Genomic DNA, 17,988 nt, shown 5'->3' on the forward strand with positions numbered 1-17,988 from the left:
TGCATAGCATGCATTTGGAAATGATGAGTAGATGACGCCATTGTAAGTTCGGAGATCTGCATAGCTTGTTAGTCCTTTTATAATATTTAAGCAACAATCTTAAATGATATAACTCACCGGATGATGGTGGAATGTAGATCATCCTTTGAATCACGTGATGAGTGTTCTTGGGTTGCCAAGCTCGAGGTGAGGATTTCCAAATAAACTTGCTTGGAAACTCGTTATAAGTTAGTTCTCTAGCCTCATCATATTCTTTATTAGCTGTGAACCAAGCTAGGAACATTGACTCTTTAACAATCGCCTTTACAATAGCTTCAACTAATGATTCATTATCTATAAACAGAACAGGTTGTTAATTTGGCAGATGAAAGCTAAGCCTCTCAACAAATGGATTTCTATAGTGAATGTCATAGAAAAATATCCTCCAAGTATCTTCACAAGGAGATATATATTGGCAATCGTAAAACATTTTCACTTCATCAGCTTCTACACCTGCTTTGCCACTAATTGAGTTTGAGGAAAAAGAGGTTGTGACACAATCACTTCACTTGTTTACATATTTAAAAAAAATACTTGATAGATCTTGACTGGTTATAACATTCAACATTAATGTGAGCACAATATTTTAGCAACAACAATCTATTATGTGGTACGATGTACCTATTATCAAGATGAATTCCTGACACTTCCACTATGCGTCCATTATCTCGACGCCTATAAACAGGGTAACCATCTTCGACAACTATAGTGACTTGATTTGACGTATGCAACACCGTTCCTCCATGCAAGGTGAACTTGGTTTTTGCTAATACCACATAGACCATGAAGCATAAAACTCTTCAAAGCTTCCTAATATTCATTGTCAACATCAGGATCTGGAATTTCAACACAAATGATTTTGTTTATATCTACAGGGATTAGATATTTATCTTATTCATGCAAGAATAGTAATATATATATATATATTAATGTATAGATAATTGAAGAAAAAAGACAGAACCTATACGGTGTTAACATTTGTAAATTTGAATCATCAATCAATTTGAACCAATGTGAAAATAAATTTGCGAAAAATTTATGAAACTTTCATACCTACTCTTGTTGCGCCAATTAATTTGTTGTATCTAAGATCCTTAATCATCTTTTCTAATTTAATTTTGAGTAGTCTGCAAATCATGTCTGGCCTGTCTTTTAATTTGAGTTTATGCTTAGCACAGTACCGTTGTATTTCATCCTATTGCGGATTGCAGGTGAAAGTGATGAATAAATCTGGATAGCCGACACATCTACATATTGTCATGGTATCTTGATAATTTTGTATCATGTATCTTGGCCCATCGGTAAATGTTACTGGCAATATTATTCTCTTTCCTTTTGACGCAGCATCAGTCTCGCTATTAAAAACATCTAGAAGTCCATTGTATATTTCAACTCTGCAGTCGCTTTGGTGGGTGTAAATATATTTCAACCTAGCACTTTCAACCATCGAGAATGCGTCAACTAAAAATTGTTCGAATAAGTGATGGGAATGTAAAAGAATACCATTGTGTGAAGGTTGATCTTGGATTCAAAATGTGAAAAAGTCCTACGTTGTCACATGCTTATCTTTATCTGTCGAGTTTTTCTTTACTCTGTTCAATACAATATCTTCTCTCCATCCATCCTCACCATAAGGGAATAGAAGAGAATATTGTAAGGCTAGATAAGATGGGTGTAGCTTTATAATTCTTTGAAGTGACCCTGATTTAGTTTTGACAATTATATCTCACTCTTGTGTATATCCGTCGAAATCATTAACAATTAAGGCAGCAACCTCAGAAACCAAAGGCAAATTATATCTCCTTCCATCTTTTCCTCTTTTTCCTATGAGTCGAAGGCAAACAGATGTTGTAGTGTTGGCTGCAAATGCATCACGGCAAGTCGGAAAGACTTTGCAAGCACATTATGGTTGTCCAACATAGTCTTGAAAGTAGAAATAATATTCGTGTGAAACTTGTTCAATTGATCCCTTAAGCTAAAAATAACAGCCAAAAAGTAGGTTAATATGATTGTTTATTGGAATTTTTTTATGCATAGAAGTTGCTCTATTCGAGCATTTAATCAAATTGTATGGAAATTACCTTACAGCATATATATATATATATATATAATTGTACAAATTTTGCTATTCCTCTTTTCTGGTGGAAGAAAGCTCCCCATTAAATGATAGTTTTGGCCGTGCAATGAAGGTTAGGGGCCTACGACTTTGATGAATCGACCTTTCTATCTTGCCTCCAAATGATGTGAAAATAAACATGCTATTGTAGCTCCTAATATTCGATCGAAAATATTTTGCTTTTTTATTACTATCAAAGAAAAGCTTCCTTAATGACTCATGAGGTTCTTACATCATAGGAAGTTGAACTTGACGTTGTTGACAGCATAAGGTGAACTTTGGAAATTTAAGATTATAATATTTTTTCATGTGCTCTTCATACCAGAATAGAGCTTTGCAGTATTGGCATGTAAAGTTGGGATATCCAATATCCCAAAAAACTGCTAAAAAGAAAAATTAATTAGTTAGTGCTTGATAAAAAACTAATTTTTTAAAAAATATATAGTAGTAAAAAAATTAAGAAATAAAAAACTGTTATCTATCATTATTCAATTGAAAATGAAGCACTAATTAAAATAAATAAGCATGCGTTAAAAGTGCACTGATAATAATTATAAAAAATTTTAGTTACAAATATTCAAATTATAGAATGTACATATGTTAAGACTATTCGAATTGCACTTTTTGGCCTAAGTATTCATGTATATGTTAATTTACATATTACATAATCAATCTCTAAGTAATACAAAAGTTATTAAAATTCACTATATGGTGTAAATAATTTATCTCTTCAAGCATCACGCAGATCTGAATCCTTTATTCGTTAATTATATATGGTCAGGAATAATTATTTTAGTTACATTGTAACTGCAACGACTTATGAAGTATATCTATTGAAATGTATACCCATTCAAATATATATGTATTATTATATGCTATTATATTAAAAATTATATCTATTAAACTACTTAGTAGAAAGTTCTATCGAACTGAATCATGCACATCGTTGAATGACAAGTTAAGGCCACTCTATTATTATATATAAAAATAAACTAAGTTCATAATTTGAAGTTAAATTGTTATACTGACACAATTTATGCTATTAAAGCTTCAAAGTTAGATTCACAAATCTTTCATGATAGATAGCAAAAGAACCAAAAGAATGCCGATGATAGAATTTATTTGTTAAGCACAAACCTGAAGTGGAAATATTGGGGGTGGTATTGTTCAATATTTCACCCAGTATTATCATCGACTGTTGCTGGCCAGTTATCGGTTGGAGCTCTGCTAAATGCAAAAGATTGAATCAATTATGATATGATGAATACAAATTTTGCTTACTGACATGAAAATGTTTCGAAATACATCCTTTGAGTCTGTTACCTGGAGGAGATTTTGTAGCGTCCTGTTGTTCACTTAAAGTGGAATTGATGTTTGTGCTGGTTGCACAATCATATGCATCATGTGTGCTGAGTTGATGTGGATGGTTAAAATGGTCTGCGAAAATAAATTTTTCGTTTATGTTGAGGGTTTAAATGCATTTGACTTTTTGTTCAACATTGCTTCAAACACTATGCCTTAACAAACTTGTATATATTATCATAGATGAAGAAGTACACTTTCTTAAAAAAATAGGAACTAAATGTAACCAACATTAGCCAATGCTTGATAAAGAAAAAGAATATATTATTAAAAACTAAAAAATATATCAGTAACCCGAAAATTAGAGAAATTCTTCTCTATTATTATTCAACTGAAAATGAAGCACTAACTAAAATAAAAAAGCATGCGTTAAGAGTTCGATAATAATAATTATAAAATTGAGAAGAGTTTCTCTATTAAGAGTATTAGAACTACACTTTTTGACCTATGTATTCATGATGTATAACAGTTTTTCTACTCTTTAATTGTTAAGATGTCTACCAATTGTTAAAATTTTTTTTCAAGTGATTATAAATTTGGAACATGTATTCATGAGGTACATTCAAATATGTCATGATTATAACTATCTTTTTTATTTTGTTTAACATTGATGATGTTTTTCATTCTCATTCGTTAACTTCTCTTTGGTTATTAGCAAACTAACAAAACCACATGAGAGGATAAGATGGGTGTAGCTATCTTGTTTTTCGGGTACTTGGTTTATTACAAAGTTGAAATTAAGTTGAATACATTTTTATGGTCATTTCTTAATGACAAGTTCATTTTAACCTGAAATAGTAGAAATTTTTCATAGTAATTATTTCTCAGAATAATAAATTAAATATTACATGCTTCATAAAAAAATAAAATTATTATATAATATATAATAATTTTATATACTACAATTATTAACTTTTGTTAAAAAAAAGTAGGGGAGCCAATTCCTATGCTTTTCCCCTGGATCCATCCTTTGAAATCAATTTGAAAATCTTAAATTAAATTTTCGGTTTGACACTAAATATAAATTCAAGACATTAGTGATGAGCAAATTGTAAGCAATGTAAAAATAAGTATGTCAATATGTCCATTAACATGACCTATTTTGGACAATGTTTCTAATTATCAGAAAGCATCACTTTTCTTTCAGAATTAATTAATCCTCTAACTCAAGAGGTGGTGGTTAGACAATTATATATCATGAAGGGTTAGTTTTGTGGTTCACTTTAATTGAATCTTTGGAAGTGGTGTCTCAAAACTTGCTTCTTGTACATACATTTCATCCTGTGCAATATTTATTTATCTCTTATGACTTAAGGAACTATTGAGAAGAGTCAGGTGATTGTATATCTCTATAGCGAATGCTTTACTTGGTAATTCATGAGTTGCTATGAAACACTGATAACAAAAGAAAAAAGATTTTTCGTGAAGCATTCTGATACATCTAGTTTGTTTCTTTACTTATAAGCAAATAAGATAATTGCTGCCATATTGAACTACTTTACTCGTATAAATATGCATATTCGAAGAATTCATCATTTTGCATTCATGGTTCCAATATATACGAAAATAAATAAAGAGCTAATTCAGATATATTATATTGTTAACAGCTATGGAAATGCAAATTCTGTAGTTCTCGAAGGTACTTCAGTTGTCTTTTATATGAATGTTGCTGGCTTGAATCCAAATGACTTCTATAGTTGATATACTCTTATAGTGCAAGGTACATCTTTCCATTTATTGGCATTGGTAAATTTCTTATTATGATGCAATTTTTGTATTTTTTGCTGGAAGTTGACTTATTTTGATTTGATATTTTGTTTAGGTGCCAAGAATGTCATTAGTGCTGGTAGAGAATGTAAAGTGAAACGCTTGATTTATAATAGCTCTGTGGATGTAGTCTTTGATGGTTTCCATGATATATATAATGGAGATGAATCATTGCCATATCCATGCAAAGTATGGCTTTCTTGAGAGAGCTTCTCAATTTATATTTTAATGAAAAAAAGGTTAAATGTTTCCCATTTACAAACAAATGAGTGTTAATAGGAGGATGTGAATTGCATATTGAAAAGGTATTAAGTGACTTTAAAGATCAAGCAAAGGCATTGATCCTCAGTGCCAATGACATTGATGGCTTATTGACATGTGCTCTTTGTCCGTGTATTGTTTTTAGACTTGGTGATATGGAATTTGTGCCATTTATTCTAGAGTAGGCAAGATTTGGATTTGCAAAGGTGTTTTACTTCTTTCACCAATTTGTCTTAGTTATTTGTTAGACTTTACGGAAGATAGTCTGAAATGTGTAGAACAAAATTTTCTCACTAGTAATGATAAGCTTTACAAAAATACTTTTTCCATCTTTTTATTGAGTGTGAACTTTGAAATGAATATCTTATGTCACTTTTGCGCAACACATGAAAATTGCTAATTAGTTTAACAAATGTTCCCCTTTTTCCATATTTTCTCCTTGCAAGTCTGTCCAAATGGACCAGATTAGCATTCATGGAACATCTTGGATCTCATGAATATAATTAGTTTTTGTGAAAAGTTTTGAATAAAAACATAAGCCTTTCACCGTTATAACTAACTAACGTATACTGTTAGAATTTATCCGCTTATAAAAGAAGTCCAGTTACTATTAAACTAAGGGTTAAGTGTTATAAAAGATGGAGGGAGATTAGTTCAGCTATATTAGAAGCGATAAACTCAAGATGTAAAGTGCATATATACATATTGTGAAAATGTAATCATATAAAGGAATACATCCGTCATTATGTCTTGTTTGCTAGTAACCGCAATATCTGAAACTAATTTAACAACTTCTCCAAAGACATAAGTTGTGGAAAACTCTAATTATTTCAGCTGTATTTCATTTTTACTTTGTGACATAAAGCAACATATCACCACAAAAATATTCTAGAGGGACAATATGGTCAATCTAAGTTGGATTAATTCTTTTCTGTATCACACTTTATATTTCTATTAGCCTACATAAAAGTGAAAGCTGCTAAAAAATGTATCTTCCTTGCTTGTCATGCAGTTTAATGAAATTGACATCTCCAAATAATCATGCGCCTTTTAAAAAAAATATTTTTTAACCCAACTTCATGTCAAAATTGAAGCATAAACTCAGTGACTTCAAGTTGAAATGTTGACCGGTTCATTTTAGGAGAGTATAACAATATTAGTCCATATTAGTTCATAGCAACCAAAGTAATAAAATACATGATATTATAGTAGATATGGGCTAGCAAAGATACATTAACATGCACTGCATAATAAGCTTTAATATGCACCTTCTACAATTAATAAGGATGCATAAACCGGGGATTAATGACTAATGACATATTTGAAACATATCATACTAAAGATGCACCATTCTTAGGCCCAAAACTAAGTTCATTACAAACAACAGAGGTAACATAGTGAATTTATAACATGTGGCTTGTAAAACCCGATTAATTAATAACTAATTAATCCATAAATTAGAAATTTTTTTGGAGAATTAAAAATGCAATTTTTATGACTTAATATGACAGAGAAAATTAAAACGAGAATTTTGATACCAATTTTAAGAAAATCGGCCCAAGATTGAATCGAACGAGCCAAACCGGGCCAACCAGACCCATATTGGACCCTTGGCCCAACCAAGATCAACCTAAAATCCTAAAACAGCACTCTCTCTCCTCCCTTAAACCCTAAACACGCTGAAATGCAAGGAAAATGGGGGAAGAACAATCTTACAAAGTTCTAACTCTCACTTGATCTTCAAACCACTATAATTTTTTATCCGAAGCTCCAATTTCTACATCGTTTGCGGCCACGCGTTCAGCGCGAAGAGCTCTATAAAACCCACTACTTTGTTTTTGAGGTAAGCCACAATTTTACTTCAGTTTTCTCAGCCCTTAAATTCGAATTTTGAGTAAAAAGTATTGAGATTTTGGGCTCTTTGATGTTATAGGATCCAACTAGCTTGAAGAAGAGGCTTAATATTATCTCCTTCATCTTTGGGTATGGTAAGATTCTTAACCCTAGTGAAATTTGTTGGTTTATGATGTTTGGATATTGAGTTATTGTGTTTGGATGTGATAATTGTGGCTTAGGTAGTGTGTATGTAAATATTGAAGCTTGATTGAGGTCTTGGAGAGCTTAGAATAAACTTTTGTGTGCTAAAAATCTGTTCTTGGAGGTGTTGAAACTTTGAGAGCTTATGGAAAAGTGATTTGGAGGTGTTCCGGGTTAAGCGGGAACGTGGCTAGGGTATGGTTTCGGTTTTTCGTATCTAAAATATAATGTGGTGTGAAAACTTAGGCTAGAGGCCCATAAGATAGGATTTTGACAATTGATGTTGTTGATTGGTTGAGATGAATTGTTTTGTTCTGTATGTGATTAGTGGATTTTTGATGTTGTGATGGTATGATGTATGAGGAATATACATGTTTTGATATATGTTTAATGACTGGTTGAGATTGAATTGTAGGTGAAACCATGTTGATGGGGAGGATGATATTGATTGTATGTATTGATGGTTGATGATAAGGGTATTAATGGAAATTGGGATGAGAAAAGACATATGACATGATATTGTGTTTGAAATTGAGCTATTTGATTGCGAGTGGTTAAAATGGTGGGTTGATAGGTTGTGAATTTGATAAAAATGTTAATATATGAGTTGAGGAGGCTTGAGGTTAATTTTTGGTATGTTTTAGTTGGTTTTGAAAAGGGTTGAAATTAATTTGTTTTGAAAATGGAACCTTGTGGTTTTGTATGAAAATGTGGTTTTTGGGTCTACTTTGACGGGGTATAACTTGGTCTCTGGATCCCCGATTTGTGTCAAACTTGTTTAGAAATAAAATTAGATCCAGTATGTTTATGCCGTTTAAAGAACGAACGAAAAATGATTTGAAACGAAGAAGTTATGACTGTCGAAAGATTGGAGTTTGAAACTGTAATTCTGCAGCTTTTTAACTTAGTAAAATTTTTAGCAGATTGTACTCCCACGCGTACGCGTGTCTGACGCGCACGCGTCACTTTCAAATTTTCACTCCCCTACGCGTGCGCTTGGCCGACGCGTACCGTCGATGCACTGATTCAAGTGCCCATCCAACATTCCCAAGAGTTGCGCGGGTATTGTGCTGGAGCTGCGTGAGGAGCACAAAGCGCATCCACGCATACGCGTTGCTGACGCATAGGCGTCACTTTACTTTTCTTCCATCTACGCGTGTGCATGGATGACGCGTACGTGTTACTATAACCTTTTTGTTTTCCACGCGTGCGCATGGGCGATGCGCACGCATGACCCCGTTTTTACCCCAAGGTTGATTTTTGAGTTTTCAAAGCCAAATTTCAAACTTCTAAGCCTCCGTTCTCACCCCTTATGTCATAAATCCTTGTGATATGTCTAGCAATAGGAAGGAGTTAGGAAATCTGGTAACTTGTGGATGAAGTAAGGGGAGAATTAATGATTAATGATGATAAAAAATGATCGTATGAGATACAGAGGATGGTGGTGGAAGTGCTTTATATGCCATGAGATGAAGGGCTATAATTGTTGATAAATTGGCTGGTTATGGATTGTATTATGAGCTGAATGCCTGAGTTATTGCCGAATTATGGCTGAGCTATTATTGAATTATGGCTGAGTATGATTGCATATATGCTTATTGAATGAAATGTGAATGCTGCACTTTCACTATCTGAGGTACGAGTTTTTCTAGGTGAAAGCAGTGGCTAGCCACCACGTGTTCCAGGTGGAGACTCGATACTCTGCTGGCCCTATGTCGTAAGTGTGGCCTGACACTGTGAAAGTTTCGGATGAGCTCGCCCTTGTGGATAAACACCAGTGTGGGTGTTGTGAATATCTATTGATGATTATGATTGAGTATAACTCGTGTTGGAGATGCACGACAGAAGGACAGTCCAATGGTTAGCTATCAGGACTTGTCGGGTTGACTTTATAACCGACAGATGAGACTCATCAGTCACTAGGACAAGCATACATCATATGCATTATATGTGAATTGTTTGGAATGTCTAATTGACTGCATAATACTTGTTAATTGTGTAAATGTTGTATCTTCTTCCTATTTGTGCATTTTCTTGTTGATATAATTGTGTTTGCAATATCAAACTACTGATGGTGGTTGGGAGGTTCGCAGGATTTGGAAAGAGAAATGTTAGTTAGACTGAAGATCTTTAGTCAGTTCCCATTTCTGGTTTAGTCTATTTATAAACTTTGATTATCTATTGGAAGTTCTAGGATTCACTACAAGAAAAAATAATATTTGTAATAAAAAAATTGTTGCAAAAAATCAAAATTTTGAAACAAAAGGATTTTGTAACAAAAAAAGGGTCGTTGCAGTATGTCCCGTTACAAAAAAATTTTGTAACAAAAAATGAAACTGTTACAATTCAAAGTAATATTTTGTAACAAAATTTTCGGATACAAAAATCAAAAGTCGTTACAAAAGTGATAACAAAATTTGATCTTCAAAATATTTTTTGTGACAATATATTTTTTTCTATCATTAAATTTTGTTACAAAATATAACTTGATTTTGTAACATTTTTTTTCTTTAGTTACAAAACACTATTTTTTTGTAATATTTTTTTAATACAAATTACACATATCAAATTATATTATTTTTTTACTTAATTAATATATTAACTAATTTACTCAGCAAGTCAACATTTATATAATATATAATAACATAGATAGTTTAAATATCTTTCATTTAACTAAGATTGTTTTTATAAATCTTCAATATATAAACTTTAAAGTACAAACTAACAAGACACATTGAAGAACCCTAATGAACTAGATAGATACATAGGACAAGAAAAACAAGAAATTATAAATCTTCAAACTACAAACTACAAATTACAAACCCTATCATGTTCATATAGCTCCTTTCTCATGGAGAAGCTTCTAATAAGTGCCACATACCTGAAAAGACCACCAACTAAAAGATACTAGCTTAAGAATCAAAATAATATTATCTATCTGTAAATGATTCGAAAAAAATAGAGTTTGACGATTGATGTGGATTCAAAAGCGACTCTATTTAGATTATAGACGAATGATTAAAAAAGGGTCATTTTTATCCCGAGATATAATTTTTATTCAAATAGGATATACATCATGAATGGATATGCTCTGGGACGGAAGGATTCGAATCTTGTTTCCTTTAAAAATGCACAGGAAAAACAAAAAACTATACTCGTATTATTCAACAATGAATACAAACTCTAAAATTCTTACCATGTCCTTTCCCAACTCTTTTCAGTTGAGAAACATACTCAATAATTCTTTTGATGGCTTCCACCTATCGATGTAACAATTAAAGAGTAGAGTTTAGACCTTGACAAAGCAATTGTTTAAAAAAATTTGCATAATTTCACACTATTAACCTAAATAATCATAATAATTATGATCATTTATACTAACTATTTCCAGATTATGATAGAATATTTTTACACGAATCACTTGTCACTGTTTAACATAAGAAACAAGATATAAAAAACAAGATATAAAAAACCAAAACAAAAATTAAAAACAAGATATAACACTAATTATAACTTAGATTCTTTATTATAAGAGCACAGAAAAGGATAAATGCCTACCAATTTTCAAAAACATTGAAGCATTATGTATCAAGTTGTATAACCTTGGTGATTGTAGAATAAGCCTCTCAACATCTCTAATGTAATGTATAAAATGATGGGAGCAATTTTTGAGATAGAAACCAACACTACAAAAAAAGGTTAAAATAACAAAAAAGAACATGCAGAAAATAACAAAAGTAGCCACTTCAAAAAGCTCACATGGAACTACAATCAAGAATTTTCACAGCAGAATAGAGAGGACAGTAACGATCAGAAAACATATAAGCATTCTGCGAATAGATTCAGCTACTGAACGCCTTTGAGACTCTGGCGCAGTAATGGCTTCTTCAAATTTAAGTGTCATAACTGCCATTTCATATTCCTTCAATTTCATTGTTGCATCAGGATCATTTGGACACATTTTCTTTACCTATTGAATATAAGCATATTACATCAAACACATTTAGATATTGACACAAAGTACATGCTAAAGAGAAATAGAAAGAAGATAATAAGATACTTTGAAGAAAAGTAAAAACCAAAAATAATAAAATGGCTCAAAAGATCTCTAGTATAGAGTACAATTAAAGGAGTTATAGAGACTAAAAATAACGCTCAAGGCCAAAGAACTGTAAGGCTTCTTCAACCATATAAAAACTTGCAGCAATCTCCCAAACAAGGGACAACCACCACTACCCCCAACCTCAATGATTAATTTTCAATTCCATAACATGATAAAATTCCACCAGCCTCACACTAATATCATTTTATCATTCCCCACCCATACACAATACCCTCTCAAGCTACCTCTTCATTGCTGTTTACTGGACCAAAACAATAAACTTTCCAACAGTAACTTATATTTAGAAAAATAATAATAATAATAATAAATCCCTTTAGCATAAGGTTCTTACTTCTTAGGAGGAAGATAAATAACAGAATAAAGAAATGCTAAAAGACCCCTTAGATAGCTACAACACAAACAAAGTCAACACCTTTTTTTTGGTTTCCTTTTGTTCATTATCAATGACATTATCTTATATATCACATGTAAACTAAGATTCTCTACACATAAAAATATATAAAGTTATACAAATCAGTTAATGACTTCAAACAAAATATTTGAAGCATGCTTCAGATTTAGCACTTACCTAGTTAACAACATATCAAAGTTTTGCCAATATCAATAATCTGCTGAAATTTAAAACCATATTGCATTACCAACCAAAGGCATAAGCACATGCTTATTAAAGCATCAATATCCTCATCACAGAAACTATACACCCATCCTTAATAAGAAATTCTAATCAAAATTCATAAATTTCAATAATCAAACATTATAATCAGTACAGTTTAACAATTCATAGTATTTTTTCTTTGAAAATCTCTTTACAGGAATATTCACATTTTTTTACATGTATCTTCTTCTTGCTATCAATTCAGCTATATAACTTGGATGCAGATGGCTTTAAATATGAGTATTTACACAGCATCTCATCAATTTTAATTCTATATATATATAATAAATTAGCATATCATTCCATCCATCAGATTAACCATCATCTAAGTCTGGTCTAGGACATGACTTAACATTTTTTTATATACATGAAAAGGGGTTTGGGTGATTGACACTAACAAGAACTTAGGAAGAACAAAATCAATCAATATTATAAAGTCTTAATCAACACACTAACAGGAACTCAAGAAGAACAAAATCATAACCACTCACTAACAGGAAGAGAAGAAAAGAAAATTTCAAATTTACTTAATCAGAACTTCTAATAACCAAATCCCAAATTTCAGAAGAGAAACAATCTTAATCAGAAATTCCAAATTTCTAATAATCAGAACCCTAAATCCCTAATCATAAATTGCAATATTCAAATCCCTAATCAGAAATTCAAAACATATAATTTATCTGAACTGAACTAAACTTGAGCAGGGGCTAGAGAAGAGAAGAAGACCAGCGGCAGAAGCAACCGTTGTCGCTGTCATCGTTCAGGCCTTGAGGGTCAGAGAAGCTTCGTCGCTGTTTGCAGTCGTCGTCATCGAGAGAGACGTCGTCACTGGGAGCCGAGAAGCAATGCACCACCATCGTGACTCTGAGGATAGGGAGCAATGACTGGCGCCATCATGGTGCTGTAGAGAGACAGAGAGAGCGCTGAAAGGAAAAAAATGCGATGGCTGGTGAGAGGCACAGAGAGGGATGCGCTGGAAAGACTGGCGGCGCCGTCGTCAGGGCCTGCGGGGAAGGGATGAGAGGAAACTGAGCTCTGAGGGTGGGACTGTGGTAGGGTCAGGTAGAAGGCTTGTGAGGCACAGAGGGTCAGAGGCAGTGAGGCACTGAGGCTTGTGTATTGCGTGACCTGAATGCGTGCCCTAAGCTAGCATGAAAAGTTCACATAATAATGCTCACCGGGTCAGGCCGGGCGACCCGAGCTATGGCTCGGTCCTGGTTTCATGCCTCCTTTTGGTTTCATTATTTTTTTCGGGTTGGTCACTGGCCACTTCGGATCCGGACCAATATATCCCAAAATTCTTCGGATCTGGACCGAGTTTTCAGGTCAGATCGGAACGTATACACCCCTACTTGAAATGAGGCCGTTTTGAGTTTTTTTTTTTTAAACTATTTTTATTTTAAATTCTTTTAGAGAGTATTAAGTTTTTATTTGAGAATTTTAATAAAATTATGGTATAGAATAAGTTTTTTTAATAAAATTAGGAGTAATCAAATTACTAAAGTTTTAAATTCTAAATAAAAAATATCTAAATATTTATGAAATTTATATGAATTATAATTAATTTTAAACCCAAAATCTCATAACTTTGTTTTAGTTACTGTTTGGTAAATAATATTTTGAAAATAAAACTATGAATAACTATAATAAATCACAATACAAATAATTTATTATTTATTTTCTAACAATCGGAGATTTTACCAACTTAATGATGAGTGCTGGATTTTATACTTAAGGGAGTTTTTTAAAATTTTATTTAAATGGACGAGGACGGTAAATAGAAAAATAAAAAATAAAGGTGAGGGTTAGAATTAGGATTTTTATATTTTATATTTGTTTATTTTTAAATTTTTTTAAAATAAAATAAAATTATTTTAAAGATTTTAACATTTTCAAATAAAGTTTTTTAGTTAAAAAAATTCTTGTATTTTGTGACAAACAAATAATTTGTTACAAATAATATTGAATTTTGTGACAAATTAATTTTTTATTACAAAATAATTGGATTTTTTAAAACAAATGGATATTTTGTTACAAAATATTTTAAACTTTTGCAACAACTTCATCTTTTGTTATAAAATATTTTAAAATTTTGCAACAAAACACTGATTCGTTACAAAAGCCAATATAATTTGTAACAAAAAAAATCAAGTCGTTACAAATTTCAAAACGTTTTGTAACAAATTATATTGTTGTTACAAAACATTATTATTATGTAACAATTACTAATTTTTGTTACAAAAAAATATTTTTTTGTAACAATTTTAAATTTATTACAAAGTTTTTGTTACAAATGTTTCATTTTCTTGTAGTGATTGCCTTTGTCTTTTTCAGGACATTACATGTTAGATATGTGGGTATTATTACCATATTGAGAACCTCCGGTTCTCACCCATGCGAATTTTGTGGTTTTCAGATGCAGGTTGTGAGACTTCTCGCTGAGGCATGCTGGAGACTTCTGAATTAGCGAAGATCCTTAGTTCTCAGGACTTTATTTTGGTTTTATGTACTTACTTAGATACTTATTATCTCCACTAAATAAATATATATTGTTTGACTCCTCTTAGAGGTTGTTTTGGAGAACAGGTTTTGGTAACTTGTCTTTTGGGTTTCCCTTGGGTTTCTTACCCCTTTTTCTTCAAAGGCTCCTAGTTATAATCTTTTTTTCACACTACTATACATACTAAATTTTATTTTAGAGGTCGTAATACCTTGCCACCTCTGTTTTATGACATAAGCATAAGGCTCTGTGTGGCAGGGTGTTACATGGCTCCTTATAACCTTGCTGAAACTGAATGCACTCTATGATTTTGACTTCACACTGGGTATAATGTCTCATAGTACTGATGCAGTGAGATAATCCTTACTCGATCTTCATATTCTACGTAGTAAACAGTTCTCTTTTGGTCACTCATGGGACTATATCGACAGGTATGAAAGTGTGTAAAATGTGAATCATCTACGCTATCGTTTTCAAAATATCTTTTCTTGATTTGTATTATATCCTCATCAATGAAGATGGTAGGAGTAAAGAGAGAACCAATGCCATTATACATAAACAACCTAGTCCATGTTGGGTCTTCCTCAGTCACATCAACATGCCAAATAGAAGTGTAGAACACTTCCTCGTCATGATCAGATAAAGCAAGGCAAAGCTTTTAGTTGAGAATCTTGAGCATGTAGCAATGGCCCAAATATTTTCCAGGAACAAAAACCTACTGAAAATTGTTAGATAATATAGAAAAGCATATGATATATGATTATCTTCTTTCAACATCCTCAGGTGAGCATGTTTGCCAATAAATAGATCTATCAAGTGTAACATAGGTTGCATCTAATATTTGCACATATGATGGACATGTTATGACCATATCCGAATTTCTTCTAAAGCTTGTATATATGGTAAGTGCACACACACACACACCCACCCACCCACGCACGCACACGTACCATTTTAGGTTTAAAAACATAAACATGGTCTTGAATAATTTTGGACCTTCTGCTAATAGGGTTCCAAGCTAGCAAGTAAGACTTCCTTCCCATGGAAGAGTATCTTATACAGAAGATCCCGTTTTCAATTCCTATAATTTGGAACCAACCTTCATGTGTCAGCAAAAAAGGCAAGTGAAATGGAATAGTGTAACCACTCGAAGTATCCATCTTCATCACCTAATCAAGTGAGTTTAGCATAAAGGATGAATAACAAAAATGTAATATCAGTGAGTAGCCATGTTGCTTCCACCTTTTAGTAATGCTTGTGATAAATTCATGGCTGCTGAGTTTCGCTCTCTAGTAGCAAGACGTGATTTGGGCATTCAAAATAGTTGAAAAATCAACAAGGTGGAATATGTCTAGCTGAATCTCGCTAGGGAGATCTGGCAGGAGAATAGAAATGGGAGAAATATCACTCATTTCGTTTGAAACGTGAAGATTGTAGAAATTTAATTTCTTGGACTGAAAAAGATATGAAAGTTGGGTATGAGGTATGTTCATATACTCTGAGGACTTCTCTTCATTTTAGAGTAGTATAGCATTAATAACACAACAACTGTTTCTCATGTGTATTTACCCAAATGAATTAAATGTAAACTGAACTAAATGTATATTGCTTATTCTTTTTTAGGTAATATTCAAAGTTGACAAATGAACCTGTTGTTACAACTAAAAGTGAGAATACCTTTAACTTCTGCTATTGTCAGGGGATTCAGAGTTTCTCGAGGCCAATTTTGTGAGCCTTCGAATCCCTTAAAAACCTTGTAATTCTCAATTAGTAAGCAGTGCTTTGGCATGTTGTGAAAAGCTAATGACTGCCCACACTCATCTCGAAGTCTACAATGGCAAAATGCATGGAGAGTTGAAAAAGGTGACTCGTGTGGAATGGTAGAAAGATCATATGAAGAATTTTCAAGGCCTTTTTATGATATAATAAAGGCAAGTGTCAAAAGGAGCTACAAATCAAGTGAAACATATTCTTGGTGAAGATTGACCATTAATAATGACATGATTGCTAAATCAAATTTAGCTGAGTGCGTGTATTTTCTATTCTATCCTTATCCTTTATTTGTTTAAATCATAATGAGTTCTAGTTTGCAAAGAGTTAATTGTGTTTTTCACAATCATTTCCTCCTGCCATGTCCTTCCTTTAACATAAAATGGATAGCCCTCCATTAGTTATACAATGTCTAACTTGCATATTAAATGGTTAAGGAGACTTATTTGAAATGAAAACATATTATGAGTTTAATTTTCAGAATCTGGTTGCAGGATATGCCTAATGAGCAGATAATTTATATGCTTTTTGGCATTATTTTTAGTATATTTTTAGTATGTTTTAGTTAGTTTTTATTATATTTTTATTAGTTTTTAGTTAAAATTCACTTTTCTAGACTTTACTATGAGTTTGTGTGTTTTTCTGTGATTTCAGGTATTTTCTGGTTGAAATTGAGGGACCTGAGCAAAAATCTGATTCAGAGGCTGAAAAGGACTGCAGATGCTGTTGGTTTCTGACCTCCCTGCACTCGAAGTGGATTTTCTGGAGCTACAGAAGCCCAATTGGAGCGCTCTCAACTGCGTTGGAAAGTAAACATCCTGGGCTTTCCAGCAATGTATAATAGTTCATACTTTGCCCGAGATTTGATGGCCCAAACAGGCGTTCCAAATCAGCTCAAAACTGCCCGGCGTTTAACGCCGGAACTGGCACAAGAATGGGAGTTAAACGCCCAAACTGGCACAAAAGTCTCTACACGAAAATGCTTCAATGCTCAGCCCAAGCACACACCAAGTGGGCCCGGAAGTGGATTTTTATGTAATTTACTCATCTTTGTAAACCCTAGGCTACTAGTTATCTACAAATAGGACCTTTTACTATTGTATTCTCATCGGGGGTAGCTATCTTTGAGTAGTCGTATGCTATCTTAGATCATGGGGCTGGCCTCTCGGCCATGCCTAGACCTTATTCTTATGTATTTTCAACGGTGGAGTTTCTACACACCATAGATTAAGGTGTGAAGCTCTGCTGTACCTCGAGTATTAATGCAATTACTATTGTTCTTCTATTCAATTCAGCTTATTCTTGTTCTAAGATATTCATTTGCACCCAAGAACATGATGAATGTGATGATTATGTGA

The 17,988-nt window shown here is 32.6% G+C and overlaps 1 protein-coding gene across 1 annotated transcript; it reads left to right on the top strand.

Annotated features, from left to right (window-relative positions):
- The first annotated feature begins 5,062 nt into the window (after positions 1–5,062).
- Positions 5,063–13,244, top strand: LOC110276922 (3beta-hydroxysteroid-dehydrogenase/decarboxylase-like). The gene is made up of 4 exons (XM_021134027.1): positions 5,063–5,156; positions 5,232–5,237; positions 5,340–5,473; positions 13,065–13,244. Exons 1-4 carry the CDS (start codon positions 5,063–5,065, stop codon positions 13,242–13,244), a joined length of 414 nt encoding a protein of 137 aa, XP_020989686.1.
- Positions 13,245–17,988: the final 4,744 nt, after the last annotated feature.

This window comes from Arachis duranensis, chromosome 10, assembly GCF_000817695.3.
Source record: "Arachis duranensis cultivar V14167 chromosome 10, aradu.V14167.gnm2.J7QH, whole genome shotgun sequence".
Lineage (NCBI taxonomy): Eukaryota > Viridiplantae > Streptophyta > Magnoliopsida > Fabales > Fabaceae > Arachis > Arachis duranensis.